Source organism: Diadema setosum, chromosome 13, assembly GCF_964275005.1.
Source record: "Diadema setosum chromosome 13, eeDiaSeto1, whole genome shotgun sequence".
In the NCBI taxonomy this organism is placed as follows: domain Eukaryota; kingdom Metazoa; phylum Echinodermata; class Echinoidea; order Diadematoida; family Diadematidae; genus Diadema; species Diadema setosum.
Window position 1 is genome coordinate 23,256,696 of NC_092697.1, and position 19,572 is coordinate 23,276,267.

The 19,572-nt window shown below is 37.6% G+C and overlaps 1 protein-coding gene across 1 annotated transcript in view; it reads left to right on the forward strand.

The window, feature by feature from the left end:
* Positions 1-19,572, forward strand: part of LOC140236489 (uncharacterized) — a 46,623-nt gene that overhangs the window by 4,812 nt on the left and 22,239 nt on the right. The window contains exons 2-6 of the mRNA XM_072316412.1: positions 6,424-6,465; positions 7,789-8,100; positions 10,462-10,743; positions 11,733-12,038; positions 16,958-17,245. Of these exons, the coding sequence (XP_072172513.1) occupies positions 6,424-6,465; positions 7,789-8,100; positions 10,462-10,743; positions 11,733-12,038; positions 16,958-17,245 (1,230 nt within the window). The remainder of the gene's footprint in view (positions 1-6,423; positions 6,466-7,788; positions 8,101-10,461; positions 10,744-11,732; positions 12,039-16,957; positions 17,246-19,572) is intronic.

Sequence of the window (19,572 nt, forward strand, 5' to 3'; positions counted from 1 at the left end):
CTGATTTCAAATCTTACGATTGGTTCCAAAAACCATAACTTTTGTATTTGTGGCATTGATTTTCATTTGATTGATTCTGAACCATTCACGCAATAAATTGTATTCCTTTTGCAGAGTCATTTGAATACTTAGAATATTTTTTTCCTTGCAAAATAATGCCGTGTCGTCTGTGTAAAGAGTGATTTTAGTTTGGTTTTCAAAAGATAAATTACACATATCATTGATAAATAGACAGAAAAGTAAGGGCCCCAGAATGGAGTCTTCGGGGACACCAGAATAAACCTTCTCAAAAGCACTCTGGGCACCTTGAAAAGAAACACACTGCTGTCTGTTACAAAGATAAGATGAAAACCATTGTAGTTCGGTTGTTTATTCCATAGTAAGGCATTTTTGATAAAAGGATTTCGTGCGATATGATATTAAAGGCCTTTTCTAGGTCAAAAAAAAAAACCCAACAACAATCGCATCTGATATAAGGCCAAAATCAAGGTTATTCAACAAAAAATCAGTAATTTCAATTAAACATGTGGCCGTTGAATGCTTTGGACAAAAACCTGATTGCCTCTGCGGTAGCAATTTATTTTCTTGCAAGTATTCGTAAAGTTGTATCTGGACCGCCCTTTTCAGAATCTTTGACACACAAGATAATAGAGATATCGGGCGAAAGTTGCCCAGTTCACTTGTATCACCACCTTTTGGTACAGAAACAATCTTGGCATTTTTAAAATCAACCGGGAATTGCCCAGAGTTTAGAGATTTGTTTAAGATATTTGTAAGAGGTTCCGCGATGTACGTAGCTGCGGATTTCAATAGCCTTGGATGTAAGCCATCTAAGCCGGCAGCTTTTTTTACGTCTATTTTTTTTTGTAATTTTTTTTTTTGGACAAACTCCATTTCAATTTCTTTGAATTTGAAAGTTGATTTCTCTTGTGACAATGTATTCATGGAGTTAAAACACTTTTCGGATCGAGTGAAACCATTTCCGACATTAACGAACACCTGATTAAACGCTTCAGCGATTGAACACTACTTCATCTGAAATAATGTCATTGCCTATTCTGATATTCGAATCGATTGTAGCTTTTTTCTTCGGCAATAAATCTTTCAGCACTTTCAAAGAGTTCTGCATATTGCTGTCGCATTGTCGAAACCTGGTATAAAAAATATTCCTTCTTAAGTATGTTATTCAAATTATTAGCTTTGTTTCTAAGATGTTTGTATTTGTCCCAGATTACGTTCAGATGACTTACATTCTCGTGACATGGTGTTTGACCTTTCTCAGACGATTTTCTTTTCAGTTCAGTGAACTTTCTCTTATGGTAATCACAGTCTCTGGCTATTGCTAGATAGTCATTAGTGATCCATGGGGCACCTCTTAACGTCTTTCGAACAGAGACAAGGGGAGAATGTTTACGTGATATAGCAGAAAAGGTTTCTTTAAATTTTGCAAAGCTCCTTTCTACATCGTCACTCACAGTAACAAGACGATCTCATTGAACATGTGAAAGGTCATTAAGAAAATCTTCTTCGACAAAGTATCTGAACGATCTGTATGAAAAACATTCAGGCTGGGATTTTGATGGTCTACACCTGAGAATTGTATACACAAGGGAGTGGTCACTAAATCCAACAGAATCTGCCCCAGATTTCTTTGTAATCTCCACCATTGAGTCTGACACACAAATACTATCGTTCAATGTGGAGCTATAAGGGAGTTGTTCGAGTTGGCTCCTTGATAAGCTGCGTAAGGTTGAACACTGAACACAATTCGTTGACCTTGTTTGACAAAGAACTTTTTGCAAACATGTTGCAATTTAAGTCTCCAAGGATAAGAACGTTATCAGAGAAAGAAAAAACTTGCTCAAGATTCGATTCCAAACTACTGAAAAAAGTCGAACAAGGGAATCCGGTTTTCGATATATCACACCAAGGGAAAATGACATATAATTTTTAACTTTGATTTCTAACCTCATTATTTCCAAATAATTATTTTTACGATCTTTACGTCTAACGTTTGACATGTTTTCTCTTAAATAACACGCTACTCCACCGCTATGGTTATCCCGATCTCTCCTTTCCAGAATATAACCAGAAATCTCTAAAACACTTGAATATTAATGGAATCATCAATCCATGTTTCGGAAAGTGTAAACAAATCAACTGATTCTTTCTCAGTCCTCCTTTTTATTCCGTATACTTCGAACATTAAGATGGACCATTATTATTCATACTGTTAAGTTGAAAATCATTTCCAGGCAACTTAACATCATTTTCGGGCTCTGTTACTTTGTCTAATTTTGGGGAATCCGTTTCAGGAGATTTCAGATCTTGCTGGAAAAATGGCAACTCTTCGAAAATACATATAGAACCTGTCCAGTTTTCAAAACATTAATTTTTGTTATCGTACTGAGCTTGAGTTATACCGGAACGGTTACAGCTCGTTATTCCGGAGGTTCGTTATTCTGAAGGTTTTTAGTCCAAATGTTTTTCAGTTCGAAGTTTCGTTATTCCGAAGGTTCGTTAATCCGAAAATGTGATGAGGTATATTATTCCGAAGATTCATAAATCCGAAAATGAAATAAGGTTCGTTATTCAGAAGGTTCGTTAATCCGAAAATGAAACAAAGCTCGTTATTCCGAAGGTTTGTTACGGACCCTATGTCATTTCGGATCAACAGCCTTCGGAATAACGAACCCTATTTCATTTTCGGATTAACGAACCTTTGGAATAATGAACCCTATTTCATTTTCGGATTAACGAACCTTCGGATTAACGGACCTTCGGAATAACGCCACAAATGTTCGGATTAACGAAACCTTTTTCATTTTCGGATTAACGAACCTCTAGGTATAGGAAATTTGTGTGTTTCGGATTAACGAACCTTCGGAATAAGGAACCTTCGGAATAACGAACAGCACCCGAACCGGCACATACAATATGAACCCACTTGTTATGCACACTTTATGTACAGAGCAATGCTTTCTTATTACATTTTACTGGTGTTTTACAACATACACATGGGAACTACTGGCATAAATTGATGTATCATAGGTCATCAAACACCTCAAACATTAAAAGAATGAAACAAACATATAATCAAGTAGATAACAAAAATGTATGATTCAAAGGTATTGCACAAAATTTACTCACGTAAGTTTGATGATGATGATAATGATAATAATAATAATAATAATAATAATAATAATAATAATAATAATAATAATAATAATAAATGATCATGATAACAATAACAATAATAACAATAACACTAATGATCATCATCATTATCATAACAACAACAAAGGGTAAGTGATAATTTCTCAAACACAAACCCGTAGCATAGTTTTGCAGTTTTGCACTTTGGACGATTTGTATGAGAATTAAAAAGACATTTAATATATAAGTCCAGCGCCGTGTTTAGCAAAAAAAAAAAAAAAAATGAAATAAATAAAAAATAAAAATAAGGCTTACTCATACCCCTTTCATCAGTTCACAAGCAAACAAGCAAAAAAACAAAAAACACACACGAGCAAACAAAAAACAAAACAAAAACAAAAACAAACAAAAACAAAAACAAACAGACAAATAAACAAAACGGTAGCGCCGACCGGCCAGCCGGCCGCCCTGTAACAGGGATGAAAAGTCAATTATTGCATAGTTAAGTCTGGAGAGAATGTGTGGCATGGTGACAGAAGAATAGTTTAAACCATAAATCTACAGATTCTAGATGATTTATCTTCATATATGAAATGTCACAGACGTTTAATAATGTACTAATGTGTTCTGACTTAGCTACGTTATACCTTAAAAAAAGAATTCAAAATCCCTTTGATTCTACAATGGACTGCTTATCAACTGACAGTGTCAAATACTACAGGTCTTTTTTGTCGTCATATTTTAGCGATGCCAACAATAGAAGAATTGAATATCGAACATTCTGATTATAGATTATATTATAATAGAAAGCTTCGCCCCAATCTAAGTTTTGATAATCATGGATATAGGCATGTCGATGTTAAGAAATGAATGCGAAGTACGTATTGACTATTTTTGAAGGCAATTAAATCTATTGGCGTGGATTATACTGTACGGAATTATAGACTATTATTATAGTAATCTGTACCAAACGAATGTCAATACATTACTTTCTGTTCATTTTGTTATTTTGTGATCGGGAGGAGGTAATGAAATAACTTGACATATTTTCCGTACGCGAATATGTTTGGAACTATAATATATATGGTGCAAATCTATAAAAAGACATGTAACAATTCTACCATAATTAGTTACTCTTAGCGAATGATTGAGTGACTTTTCCAATATTCAATCCATGGTAAGAGCATGACAAAGTCTGTGGCCCGTTGCATAAAACTTACCATTGAATTTCAATGGTAACTACCGTCAAAATTAGGCGTCACAGCCAATCAGCATCAAGGATTATAAAATTTACCGCTAATTTGAAGACTTACCGCTAGAAAGGAGCGGTAAGTCCAGAGGTTGGGGTTTTATGCAACAGGGCCCTGATCTCCGAAGAGACATGAAACTACGCTATAGCCAAACCACTGGGAGTCATTATGCTCCTGTCCTTCTGTGTATGAGGTGTACATTGGCGAGACCATTGGCGAGACATTTTTGTTAAACACAAGTGATAGAAAGACTCTCATACAAGTATCATGCGAAATGTAACTATAGATAACCATCTCGTGATTAATTGCATGGACGCATGGTATGTTTCTTATTTGCCCTGTACTTCATACCGGTTACAAACTTTTTGCTGTGTAGTTTTGACACTTAAGAGGCATAATCACATTTCTGTTTTTAACGACTAACCTTATACTAACATTATACCGAAAGGAAGATTACTTTGTCACAGCGGTTTTGAAATGAAAAGCAATATATCATCCGTGAGGGTAATGATTAAGGGACGTTCATGTCATAAATGGGGACACATGAAGTAGATTATTGGTGGATAATCCACGCCATTCTCAACGTCATCAAAGCCTGGCAAAGTTCTTCCGGGAAACTGTCGAACTGAGTAATATCTTTTCTCATTAAACTCGCGTGAAACCTCACGAACTGTAGTGAGATCAAGCAAGTAGTTGGAACGTTTTTACCAAATCAAATATTTCCAAAATCCACTAATAGTATTGCTTGTAATGTATTCTGAAATGTGATATTTTACAGAGAGGGTTTTTCCTTGTAATCAACACTCTCTTACAGTGTAATGAAAAGCTGACTGAAAAAAAAAAAAAAAAACGAAGGCTACTTGACATCAGTATACTTTCTATAATTTTCGATGGCAAGAGTTTGGATGAATTCCATTTGTTATAAGGGTTTAATCAGTTGAATTCATGACAAAATTGTAAGTATTCTATGGTAGACAATCTATGCAATAAATCAGTTAACTAATTCCAGCTCCATATAAACTTACTTTGGCAATATTATCAGAAGGATAATGATAATGATAATAATAATAATGGTGATAACAACAATGATTACAATAACTATGATAGTAGTATTAACAATAATGATAATAACAGTGGTAATAATAACAATGATAACAATGATGAAAATAATGATAATTAATAAAGTGCTTATATATAGCGCATATCACTACCGTCTCTATGCGCTTTAAAGGAGAGGGTTGAAAAATGGACAAAGGAAATGTACTCTATGTACCGTAGATGTTGCAGTTTGCAAAAACTCATACATAATACTTTTAAAACATAAATGTCTTGAGAAGAAATTTGAACTTTAACACTCCTTCCTTTACATAACTTCCTTTACATAACAAGGATCAGTGTCCCACAGTGAAGGAGCAGCATGAGCAAAGGATAATGTGTGAGAATGCAAAATTAAATTTTAGATTCAAGCGGGTAGGGAAATTATTTAGGCTATTAAGCTATTAGCAAGACTACAATATGATATTTAGGCACTTTAATATAACCCGGTTCCTTGGCTGATCTAGGTTAATTGGAGGTCACAAACGCCAGTCTATTTTTCAGATCTGAGAGGGAAGGATAAATGTCATGGTTGTCAATGTGCTGGTTGCCGCTTGTGTTTCCGAATGTTCGCCATGTTCTGATGAACGAAATCTATTTCATTTTCGGATGAATAAATTCCGCCCGAAGTACCCGACTTTTTATATGTGGAATAGCAATCGGAATAACAATCATTAACTGATTTATTCATGTAGTCAATTTTGTTTTGGAAAGTCAGTGATTATTGTCACTTTCATTTTAGACCAAGGTCATCGATATCTATCGGCACAATGACAATTATATCAATTGCAGACACGGGTTAAAATAGTCTAGTTTAGCATGATTAATTAAATAACAATCACAATCATACTATTAGTCACTACTTTAAGTTACCTGAATAAATCTCGATTCCAGTGTCTTACTCTTTATTTTGCATTAATAGGAAATTCCGCACACAGGCGACGTCAAGGAGGATGCATTCAAAGTAAGTAATTAGAATGGCAATTGGTGTTCCCGTTTCTTTCCCCTTTCTTTCAACTAGTTTAAGAAAAGCAACAATCCTTTTGAATAAAGTAACTAACAATTACTATTCGGGCGCCCACTCCCAGCGAAGTTTTTTTTTTTTTTTTTTTTTTTTTTCCTGCAGTGGTATGAAAATCACATCATTATACAGAACAAAAACCCCAAAGTGTATATTTGAGCAAATTGGTAATGAATCTATTCATATCATTCATTCAGTCAATTGTTCTTTTTTTTTTTCATTTTCAGCGGAATATATCTTAAAGGAGTTGAATGCATCAATTACAGCACAATGTATGATAAAGGAAAAATATTCAAAGCATAAGGGAATGCTGGAAATGAGGAGGAGTGCTAAAAAGCAATTCTTATAAGGTGCATTTCCCTCGCATCGTAATACAACAAATTACATGATTGATGTACTGTCGTAAATAAAAAGTGGACTTACCAAACAAACTTTGACACAGAAACCTAACCAACCCGAAACAAACACCCTAAAACAAAATTCCTATCCACTAAGTCGCCGACATGCAGTACAGAAAGACAAGAGAAACACACAGAGAGAAAGAGAGAGAGAGAGAGAGAGAGAGAAATAATTACGCCGGATATGAAGACTTAAGATTAGAGGACTATAACAAGAGTAAACTTAATGCATGGTCAGAGGCACTACTCAGTAATAAGTGCTTGATTTTAAGAGAAAATGACATTTGATAATCCGGTTTATGTGCAACTAATACAGGATCAGCATGATTTTACAATTTCATAATGGTGATATACAAGACTTTGATATGGTGATGAGACTCATTTATGTGAATAATTAAAAATTTTCTGCAAATTTATTTTGAAGCACTTAAACTTGGGGACGGTTTTAGATTATTACAGAGATTGTTTCAGTATTTAGGTTAGCAAACGTAAATATAAATTGTATGAAAGCACTCCTACAAAGTATATAGTTAAAGGCAAATGAAATTCATTAAATTGACCAATTTTAGATTTGGGGAAGGAGCGGATTTACCAAAGGATGCTATACGGTTAGGGCAAGGCGGTAATGAATCTGCACATGCTAGTATATCATGAGTTTACATTAGCAAATTTTTATTACAAGTGAAATGAGTATGATGTTTTTCTTGCTTATAGTACTGTATGGGAGCCATCGTTGATACACGAAACAATTAACAGTATCACTCAGTTTTAAAAATTATGGTTTGTTAGCTGATAATTAGAATCTTACATGAAACGCCACGTTTGACTTGGAATACAGCTAAATAGAGATATTTCATATTCTGTTTAGTAAATGATCCACCTGACCATCTGACGTCAGATGCAGCAACAGTCTCCTGGACGGTTAACGATCACTGGTGGTGTCCCTACTATTATACTAGTACTCTAAGTGTGTATTACAAAGTCGCTTCGACAGATCTTTGCCCACGTGAACGTCTTTCGTTATTTGGATGGACTGAGCTCACTGCAAACTATAATCAAAGGAGCGTAAACTTGAGCGACTTGAAGCCACTTACTACATACGATGTCAAGGTGACGATCTCCTCCCACAGTCGGAGTATAGAATCACGCATCTCTTTCACCACAGAGGCATATGCACATGGTAAGCTAAACAGTAGTCCGTCTCGTGACTTGCATCTGATCAACTGTAGCATTTAGAGTTACTATTCATTTGAATGCACCATTTCGTCTGTAGGTTGGACCTGGTCTATGGTTGTTACACGGATAAGTTGTTATAGCAGATATGATAATTTTCTCAAAATCTGTAGCTTCATTTCACATCAAAACATCATAATCCAACAATTTCTGTGTGCGAAATTTGGTCATGCCTGAACATCACATGTAGAAGTTAGGTTGAAAAAACAAAAACAAAACGCTTTTTGACCCCTCTGAGCAAATATCTTAAATGTTCGATGTTGATTTACTTCATTAAAATGGCGGGTAGTGCGTGAAAGAAATGTGTGTTTTGGGTGTATTATGGTGGTATAGTAGCGCCGTCTGATGTTTGAGTATTTATTGAGCACACTTGTTTATTAGAGTCATTGAAATATGTAACGGGTCGAGCTGTTACACTGTCTTTACTTGCCCCATCTGTTAACTTGCTGATATCAAAGATTGAGCAAGCACAGCGTTGTTCACGGCAGACGCTTTTTTGTGTGGATTGCGTTTCGCTTTGATGTTGTGCTCAAGCTCAAGAGTGTTTTGCTAAATTGTAGCATAAATATTATAGTGTGAGCATCATTAGCTAGAACTCTCGATGGCGTGCATAATTAAGATGGTACAGAAATGCACTGTTTTGTGGTTTAGCAAGATTACTTCATTGATATGTCATATGGCTATTAAATGAAGATTTTTCTCTTCTATTCTTTTCATGGTTCAGGACAAGGTCTTTGCTTGACAAAGATCGGAAATTAGCTTTTATATCAAACCGAGTATAGCACTTACAGAATGCCGGAATGACTTGCCTATCATGGCAAAGAACGTTGTTTTAAGTGATATACATATGGACTTGTCTTTGATTGAAGGGTTATTTGGATGGTGTTCTTTTTTCCGAAGGTTCGTTATTCCGAAACACCCATATTCCTTTTATACCTAGGTGTTTGTTTTAAGTCCGGAAATAAAAAAGGATTAATTTGTTAATCCGAACGTTTGCGGTGTTATTTCAAGAAGGTTCGAAAGTCAGAAATGAAATAGGATTCGTTTAAAAGAAAATAAAGTTCGTTAATCAGAAAACGAAATGAGATTAGATAGTCTAAAAATAAAAAAGGTTGATAATCTAAAATGGGAAAAAAGAAGGTTTGTCAGTACGAAAATGGGAAAAAAAATGATGAAAGAAAGAAAGGGAGTACACCTTCTATCTTCGGTATAAAGAACCTTTGTTCTTTTCTCTTTCTTTTTTTTTTCAATTTCGGACCATCGAACCTTCGGAATAACAAACAGATATTTGTAATGTTTTTGTACGAAGAAGCGAAAATGCGCTCACGGATGCTGCCAGTTGAAAACGCATTGTACTTGGCGTTGCGGCATTACGTGATGGTGCAATGGCCTGGCAGTTATAGCTTTACTGAAGACCCGACGATCATGCCCAGTTTGTTTCTTTGACTTTGGAGGGTTTGTGCGTGCGTGTATGTGTGCGTGTGTGTGTGTGTGTGTGTTTGTGATTTGGTTTCGATTTCAGGAAGAATCTAACAATTAACGTTGGTACAGGCTGATTATAGTATCTGACCTTTAATAATGGTCAATATGTGCTAGTATTTTGTACTCTCAAATTCAGTTATTGCTTCTGTAGCCAATATTGTCTAGCCTTTCAATAATGCCAAACTTGCGCTGTCTTCGGAATATCCTATATCCTAATTCAACATTCTCGTCTTCCTTTCGCTCCTGTTCCATCTTGGTGTCTCATTCAGCCATTCCTTATTTTACATATCCCGTTCACTACTCTGCATTATGAAGAGCTTGCTTCCAAAAGGCGCTAAATCCATTGAAAATAGTGGATTTAGCGCCCTTTGGAAGTAAGCTCTCCATTTAGTATTCTGTATTTTGGGGGACCTTGTTCAATAGGCTATGCTTTATATAGGTCCGTCAAAACATTCTATGTAGGGCCTTCAGATAAACCTGTGTATATTATTTTGTGACTGAAATACATTGTATGTACGTGTTCCCATGACGTGTAGGCCTACTTGTGAATGCTTAAACTATGTGACGGTTTGTAAAAATAAACTGAACTGAACTGAACTGAATTGAATAAGATTTAGTCAACATCTCAAATAGGACCTCATGCGAAGTTCCCTTTATGTGGTTGTACTGGACGTGAAAAAAAAAATACCAGGACTTTTTCCCTCATCCCAAACTACCTGTCCTGAACAATTTTCTACCCTGTATGTGTGTGTGTGGAGGCAATCATTAGCATGTAATTCTGTTTTTGTTTTTGTTTTGTATTTTTGTTTCGTTGGCATGACATAAGCACCCGGTTCTATAGCTTTCAACTCCATCACAAACACAGAAGGGAAACAAGTCCAGTGGGATCCCATGTCGAATGCTAACCATTTTGAGGCATATGAAGTTCAGCTTGTGCGGGACAATCTTCCTGAGACGTGCATCAACATCACCAATGCTAGCAACACCACCGTCACCTTTCACGACGCTACACCGTGTATCCGCTATGTGTTCAGAGTTCGTGTTCGAAAATCCGGGCAGAATGTTGGACCTTGGCAGAAAAAGAATATTACATTCTATGACTTGAAAGGTAATCAAAAGTCTCTTATTAGGAAACTTGAAGTTAAAATACATTTTATCCTTAAGGGTGTACATCTCCTAGAGAGGGACACACCTCTGTTATAATTGCAATATATTATATATATACATAAATATCAATTCCAGTAGAAGAAAATTACAATTTTAGTACTTCTTAGCACAGTTGTAGGAGGAGTCATTTAATTCGCTTGAATATTTAAAATGCGAGACAATATTATACAAATGATGCACAGGATAGAGTGTGTTAGTGAAGGTGCGGCGCGCTCGAGAGTATTGACAATGGTGCGACATGCACGAGGCGCAGCCGAGTGCATGTTTGCAACCGTGGTCAATACTCGAGAGTGCGCCGCACCTTCACTAACGCCACGAAATAATCCTGTGCATCATTTGTTTTATAAAATGGGTCGAAAACTAACAACATTATTCACGTACCTTTGTGGGTCAATACCAGTCAGCTACATGTAGCACCTGCTCAAAAGTCAAGATGTCTGAAGATGTTCGTCCCAAACATTTACGCACGTCGCACTCGGAAATCCTGCACATAAGTACTGTACGTACGTATAAAGAGTATAATACGTACGCCACATGTTATGCACAAGAAAGGCCGCCGGCTGTTGTGTGGCAGCCCGCGGCCCGAACTAGAAGTTGTTTACAGGATTGACAGCGCGTATAGTAGCGCGTGACGCACTTGTAACAACTGATTGAGTGCGCACTGCTAGTGTAAACATTGTGACGTACGTCAGGCCAGGGAGGTGGAAGAGAGACTCTTCTTAGTGCATTTACTAAGAAATTAATGCACGCACACGTGACTCATTTCAGCGCTTCCAATTGGCTACATTCTTGAACCCATTTTATAAAGGGTAATATCGTTCTAACTGGAAACAAAATGCTTGTTCCCTGACAATGAGAATCTTGCATTAAAAACAAAGTTTGTCTTTGCATTCAGCTAAAATGTCGCTATCTTGTTTTCTTTCCGTTCAGTGAATGCTCGACATGAATATTTGTGGTCAGAAACAGCCATAGTCTCCTGGACTCTCAACTGGTCGTGTCACTACACCTATACTTGGCTTGTGCACTACAAAGTTGCTTCAACAAATCTTTGCCCACGAGATAGTCGTGAATGGACTAACATCACTCAAAATTATTACGGGAGAAATCAAGAGAGCGCTTATTTGAACGGATTGAGGCCACTTACTGCATATGAAGCCAAGGTGACACTCTCTTACCAACATGGACGACGGATAGAATCAAACACCATCTCATTTACCACAAAGACAAAAACAAATGGTAAGCTCAACAGCATTTCAATCATGTTTCAGTTCAACAGAGATTTTCGCCAAAGCACTGATTCTCACGAAGTGATTTGCTGAGTAATTTGAAACAAGGCTTTCGAGTTACATGGTAACACCTGTCACTCGCTAAAAATAAACAATAAAACAACAACAACAACAACAACAACAACAACAACAACAACAACAACAACAACAACAGCTAATAGTGACCCCTAATACAAATCGCAAAAATATCTTAATCTGAATACAGGGGCATGTAGATGTATTTCTTTGCTACCTTTAATGTGATATTTAGTAAAATCAAATATTCCGTCATGCTTCAGTGAACATACGCTGAAGGCAAAATGACCACTTTCCGAAGTTCACAGCTCCACATTTTAACTTCAATTTACTGATAACAAATTTCACACTTTGAGCATAAAAAGGCAGGCAACCTACAACTTACGTGCTTCCTATCATACCCTATGACTTGTGGGCAAAATGTCACGATTGAGATACCACGGGGTGAAAATAGCCAATACTATAGTTTTGACACGTTACCCATGGCAAATTCTCTCTTACGATATTGAATTCATGTTTTGGAAAGCGAATTACGATGTTTGCACACAATGTCAAAATTTACGGTTGAACGAGCACATTATAAAACAAAGAATTTCCATATTGAAATTGTGTAGTATGTATTGCTTTATCAAATTCTGTACGCTGAATTACCTGAATATCAACTGAATAACATATTTATCACTGTTTTTATAGCAGCTGTAAGTGTACCGGTATTCCTATGTTATTTCTTACAAAATTCTATGCCTCAATGAGCACGTGGGTCTGGAAAACCCCTTTCATGCCAATGGATTAAAATTCAAGGGCTACCTTTTGTTAAGTATTGAAGCATTTTTTTAATTCTTATTATACTTGAATAGATATCCCACTTAGCAATTATGCCAATTAGATTCTTGAGAACTTGCTCACGGATATTGATTCGGCATTAAGCTCTTCATTCTTGGTTCCTCCTGACGTCACGTATGGGCGGTGAGTTGGCTCAGTCGGTAGCGCGACTATGGCGCGCCGTTTGCCCAATGATATTTTTGCTTAAAGATAATAAAAAGTTTTGGTACCTCAAAAGTGTCCTTGAATTTCCTTGTCTTAGTTTGTGTTTCAGGTTAAAGTACCTTTCATATAACTAACACAGTGAGACTTACTCGCCCCAAAGTGCTCTCATGTCTTAGTAATCATGCAATTAACTGCGATCAGCAGCCCCATACGCATAGCGACCAGCAGTCCCATACGCATAGCGTAATCGGGCTTCGCATTGTAGCATTCAGGATCATGACAGATTTAGTATCGCAGGGTAAATGTCAACTTAAAATCCCATAAATTCTTCAATTTGAAGACTTACCAATTAAGTTGAAGTATTGAAAACAGGCTTCGGGCAACGTTTGGTTCTGCCTATAGTCCCTTTCTGTTTGAATTGATGACTGAATGTGACTCGGTCGACAGGACCTTAGGAGAGCTACATACAGTACACTGAATACTACAGCCAGTGCATGCGAACACATCACATGCACACAAATTTCAAATCCATGAACGGATAAGATGTTTGTGTGCGCATGCGCTGGCCATGGTATCCAGTGTACGTAGCTCTCCCAAGGTCCTCTCGACCGAGTCACATTCAGTCATCAATTCGAACAGAAAGGGACTACTGGCAGAACCAAACGTTGATCGAAGCCTGTTTTCAATACTTCAACTTAATTGGTGAGTCTTCAAATCGAAGAAATTTGTTGATTTTAAGTTGACATTTACCCGCGATACTAATTCTGTCATGATCCTGAATGCTACAATGCGAAGCCCCATTACGCTATGCGTATGGGGCTGCTGGTCGCAGTTAGCTATGCGTACAATGGGCTGCACGCTGCTGGTCGCAGTCAGTGGTTTCGTACAATATTTATCGACGCTGTACAGCGTCGGCTCTGGTACGAAACCATTATTGCATGATTACTAAGACATGAGAGCACTTTGGGGCGAGTAATTCTCACAGACAACGTACTTTAACCTGAAACACAAACCAAGACAAGGAAATTCAGGGAAGCTTTTGAGGTACCAAAACTTTTTATTATCTTTAATTTAATAAAATAAAACTTAATTTATCGCAGAAAAACTCAGTTTATCAGTTTTTCGTCGACAAACTAGCGATAAACTCAGTTTACCGATAATCAGAGTTATTCAAGCTTTGTCAGTAGTGGGCGCGCTGAGCTTAGCTTTGCCAGAGCCGTACGGCGCTGTGAGCGTCGCTACTGCTCGTGTGCCGTATCACCAGCTCCAGGCGTACGTTAACAATGATAGTTGCGTTGCGGCAGTCATCAACTTATACCCACGTGTGTCGAATACGGGTCATTCTTCGCTAAGTGTATATTCTTGGCCTTACAAATTATTGAAAGAAAAAGTGTCTCAGAAATGAAAAATATTTCATATAAAGTTGGAAAATCACGATGAATATTACTTCACTTAATACGGGTGCAATCTTTATGGGGTATTTCTTCATTCAAAAAAACTTTAAGTTTTTATCACTGCAGTAATAAATATAATTATGCAAAATGTGACGTGATGGAAATGTTGTGACGAAGATTTTGTAATGTAATATATCATAAACAAAAGTAAGGTTAGATACCTAAAGCAACTGAACATGAAATAAATAGCAGTGGTTAAAAGACTTCCGATATGATTAAAACCATGCATTTTTAATATCATTTTATTGTTACTTTATGATAAAGAATGAATTCCGTCAACGTCATCTCCGTCACTTTTCGTGACGAAGATGACGTGACGGAGACGACGGGCCCAGCAATTAATGGCCTCATATCATTTTTCTAATCCATTCACCTGCGGTAAGAACCATGTGTGCTGATAGAGGGTATGATCTTCTCTTCCGTTATGCCACCAAAACTATAAATTGATCTGATTTGATATGTTGTTTTGAGCGTTCGGATATGACGCTGAATAAAGGTACGACCTGTCTCTTGTCACAAATCCCTAAAAAAACTATAACTTTCTTGATTAAAATAGGGGAAAAACCAGGTGAGTTCTTCAACTTCAACATGTAACCGTCATGTAGAACTTGTAGAAGTAAAATCAATACCTAGGATACCCGACATTTTTCGTTAGTGGCGCCCTAAATGTTCGTGACGGAGATGACACAAAACGGCGGAACACACGATTTTAAATTTTGATTGTTTTTTTCTTACATGTAAATCGTTTGGGATACTGGTATATCTTATGCTAATAATCTCATAGTACGCTCTGAAATGAATTCAAAAAGCATTTAAAAACGTTGTAACCTGCTTCCATCTTGAAATACGACATTAGAATATCTATTTGTGGTATCATCGGGACATGGGGTTTCCAGTGGTACGGACACGGGAGAATTTGAATAACAGGTCGGGATAAACAATTTATCCCCTTTTTTGCTTGTTATCCTAATTACCTGAATGTAAGTTATCGTAAACAGAACAGAAATTAATGAAATGACCTTTCATTTTCGCACATATCACCTTAAAACTGGAGAGAGTTTATCAATAAACTCTGTTTTTCAAGTGAAAAACGTAGTTTATCAAGCGAAAAACTAGGATTATTGAGAAACTAGGTTTATCGAGCGAAAAAACAAAATGCATAGAGAGACGAATACAACGCTATTGGCGATGATTGATTGCAAGTGATGAAAATCAGAGCTGGAATGTCCATGATCCAAACTTCATCCAACCTGTTCAAATAAAGCCAAAATGGTTAATGAAGATTACAACTAAAACTTAGGTTAATGATATGGAAATAAAACTTATATTCAAGAAATTTTGTTGCAGTTTTGAGCAGGTAAAGAATGAAAAAAAATACTGAGCTAATTTAGACAATATGCCTCTTGTATGTATACGCAAAACAAATACTATGTTTCGATATTGCAGAAATGAAGAGACTGGTATTTCTAGATACCACTGGAAAGACATTGTTGTTAAAAGTAATGAGTTTTATGGGATTCAGTTTATAATACTAAATAGAAGAGTTTATACAGAAGAGCCCGTCTTCAAATCAACATGTGTGTGTGTGTTTGTATGTGTTTGTATGCGCGCACGCAAGCTCATGTGAGTGTGTAAAGACGACCCAAATGTAATTCACTATATCAGTACGTGCCAGTCATCGTACAGAATGTATATTTACACATTATATAAAATATGCACCATTCTTTTTTCTGTTTGAAATGGAGTCAATATAGATTACTGACAACAATTAGCTGTGTTTGTGGAATATGCATGTGTTTATGTCTACTTATGGAATATCATACACTTCTTTATTTCCCCTCATCTTTCACTTCTTCAACACCAACAATGCTCGAGAAATGTTTTTGATATAGTCGCATCATCAGGTGCAGTGTTCATTCGCTATCAACAACATTGTCAATCTGGGATAACGTAATTATAGAGAAATAGTTATGTTCCTAAAACTAAGGCTATTTGTACTTTGATAGGCCCTGCATGGAAAGCTATACAAGCTGGTTATCTAGGCTGCTGGCAGGACGAACAATCTTGCCCAGAGTTTGCTTCTATTCACTTGGGAGGATTCTTTGTCAGTGAATGATGTCAGTGAATATGATTTCAAGGTAAATTGATAAACTGGATTAAGTCAACATGTGAAAGAGCACCTAATGAGAAGCTCTTGTGTGATATGCGGTTGCACTCGAACTGCAATAAAAGACCCCACCCCCATCTCAAATTTTCCTTCCTGTCCTGAAGGATTTGTGTTCCATTATAATAACCCTTTGCGTGCGTGTGTGTGTGTGTGTGTATGTGTGTGTGTGTTTATGTTTGTATAGGTCATCCTGTGCTGCTTATTTTCTTCTTTTTTTTTTCACTCGTTTCGCTGGTATGCTAAAAGCACCGGGCCCCATAGCTCTTAACTCCATTACACAACCGGAAGGAAAACAAGTCCATTGGGGTCGCGTATGGCTTGGATACTTGGATACTTTTGAAGCGTATGAAATTCAGCTCCTGCTGAATGATCGCCCTGTGACGTGCATCGAAATCAACGAGGCAAGTAACACCACCGTCACCTTCCACAACGCTCTACCGTGTGTCCGCTATGTGTTCAGAGTTCGTGTTCGAAAACGCTGGAAGAATGTTGGACGGTGGCAAGAGAAGAATATTACATTCCACGGCTTGAAAGGTAATCATCACTCTCTTAATAGAAAATTTAATGAAAGAATCGAATATTCCTATGAAGTATTTCATCACAGGTGGCATCTCTTAAATAGTCATACGTCGTTGTGATTGTATTAAACTCCTGTAGACACTTTGTAATATACTTAGTCGCAAGATGATCTCCAGCTTAAAAAGCAAACAGTTTTATCTTCAAGCACGAATATGTCATTGTTGCGTGAATGCGATACTGATTTCTTTCTCCCCATAATCAAAATGTTTGGTCTATACAATCGTATCGTGTGCTATTGTGTAGAAAGAAAAACAGTGCAATTCTTTTACAAATATTGTTTCTCTAGAAATACTAAGTGACTGCGGTCCTCTGACATGAAGACATTATCTCCCAATCTGATTGTGTGTGTTTGTTTGGTTTTTTTTTTTTTGATGACCCACAGCATTTGTAGATATCTGTCATAGAAACATTGAAGACTCCTTCAAGAGAGTTAGCAATTGAGTGCCTGGTAAAAATGTGAGTCTTGAGTGAGGCTTTGAAGTGATCCGGTTTGTCAGTTTCACCTAGAAAAGATGGGAGGTAGCTCCATAGTCGATGAGCGATAGAGGAAAATGCCCGGTCTCCGTATCCCTTGAGATGTGTAATGGGCATCTGAAGAGTTGTGCCCGAGCGAGGCTACCGTCGCTTGATTAAATAAGGAAGGTATCCTGGGCCCAGACCATGAATGGCCAAGTGAGCAGCATGATTTCGAAATCAACATTTCTCCATGGAGACAATATTATTTTTCATTTCTGGGGGAGAAATGATGAGGCATTCAAGTTTGTCGTCATTTAGTTTTATGAAGTTCTTCACCTTCCATTGTCGGATATCAGACAGGCACAAAGTCATCCTCGTAGCTGCTGCTGTTTCTCCAGTTGTCACACTTGGATCAAATGCCACATAAAGCTGAGTAACATCTGCATAGAAGTGGGGTTCCAAACCATGTTGAAGTGCTATGTTCCCAAGGCGGACGTGTACAGTGTAACGAGTAAAAGTCCGAGAACGGAACCTTGTGGAATCCCACAGGTCAGGAAGGCCTCCTTTGACACAGTTCCATCGATGTTCACAGACTGTCTTCGGCAATGGAGATACGGTCTGAACCATCAAGGGCAGTGGCGTCCAGTTTGAAATCCTGCTGTAGCCTGTGGATGAGGACTTCATGATTAATCGTGTCAATAAATGCAGCTGATAGATCCAAGAGCAGTACCACGGCTGCCTTCTTGTTGTCAACTGCTTGCAAGATGTCATCAGCTATTTTCAGAAGAGCGGTCTCTATGCTGTGATGTCTCCTATAAGTAGACTGCATGGTCTCATAGAGGTTGCAGTCCTGAAGATGTGACATCAGTCTTCTGAAAATTGCTTTTTCAAAGACTTTGGCAAGGAACGGCAAGTTAGATATAGGTCACTGCTCTTCCAATCCGGCTCTAAGGGTGTCTTCAAAGTGCAGGAATAACATGAGCCAGCTTCAGTTCTTCTGGAAACGTTCCTTCCTGTAAGGAAGCATTGACTATCGTAGGGATAGGAACGACCATTAGTTCATAACTCCCTTTATCCATTGAGGTTGGGATTGGATCCAGGGAACATGACTTAGCAGGAAAACTGCGGATAACTCTCTTTACCTCTACCGGAGTTTTGGGCATGAGTGTTGTAAGACTCATCACATGAGGAGGTTATCTCTCCGTCTAACACTGGCCAAACAGCAGAAGACATGTCTGACCATAATTTGCATCTTCTAGGCTCAATCTTACCGATAGAGCACCTTGAGAATTCAGAGGCTATACGACCAGGAGAAGAATGATGAATTATAGTGCCATAGCTGATTCCATCTTCTGGCACAAAAGCTTGTTGATAACATATAGGCAGCTTTGGCACACACGATCAACTGCTTAACTCGATTTCTCTGCTCTTTGCAGAGTTGCTTACCAGATTGGGCATGAATCCGCCTCCATCGCCGTTCGAGCTGTCGCCGCTTGCGTTTTGAATTTATAGCGATAGCCCCATTTACCAGGGGACAGCGCCGGCTGTTCCACAACATGTCTTTTCAGGAGCACGTTTGTCCAACAATTCCCCCAGAATCACATTATAATGATGAACTGAGTCATTAACAGCGCCACAGGTGTTAGAAAGAAGATTTGAATGGTTCAGTTCCAACCTAAGCTGAGTCAAATCAATAGTCTTCAACTTATGGTAGGTGACTTTCCTTTACACAGGCTTAGGTTTCTCAAGCTGAAGGAGACAGTGGATAGAGCTGTGATCTGATATCAAGTCCTGGATACTCACAGAATTTATGCCTTCAGCATCAA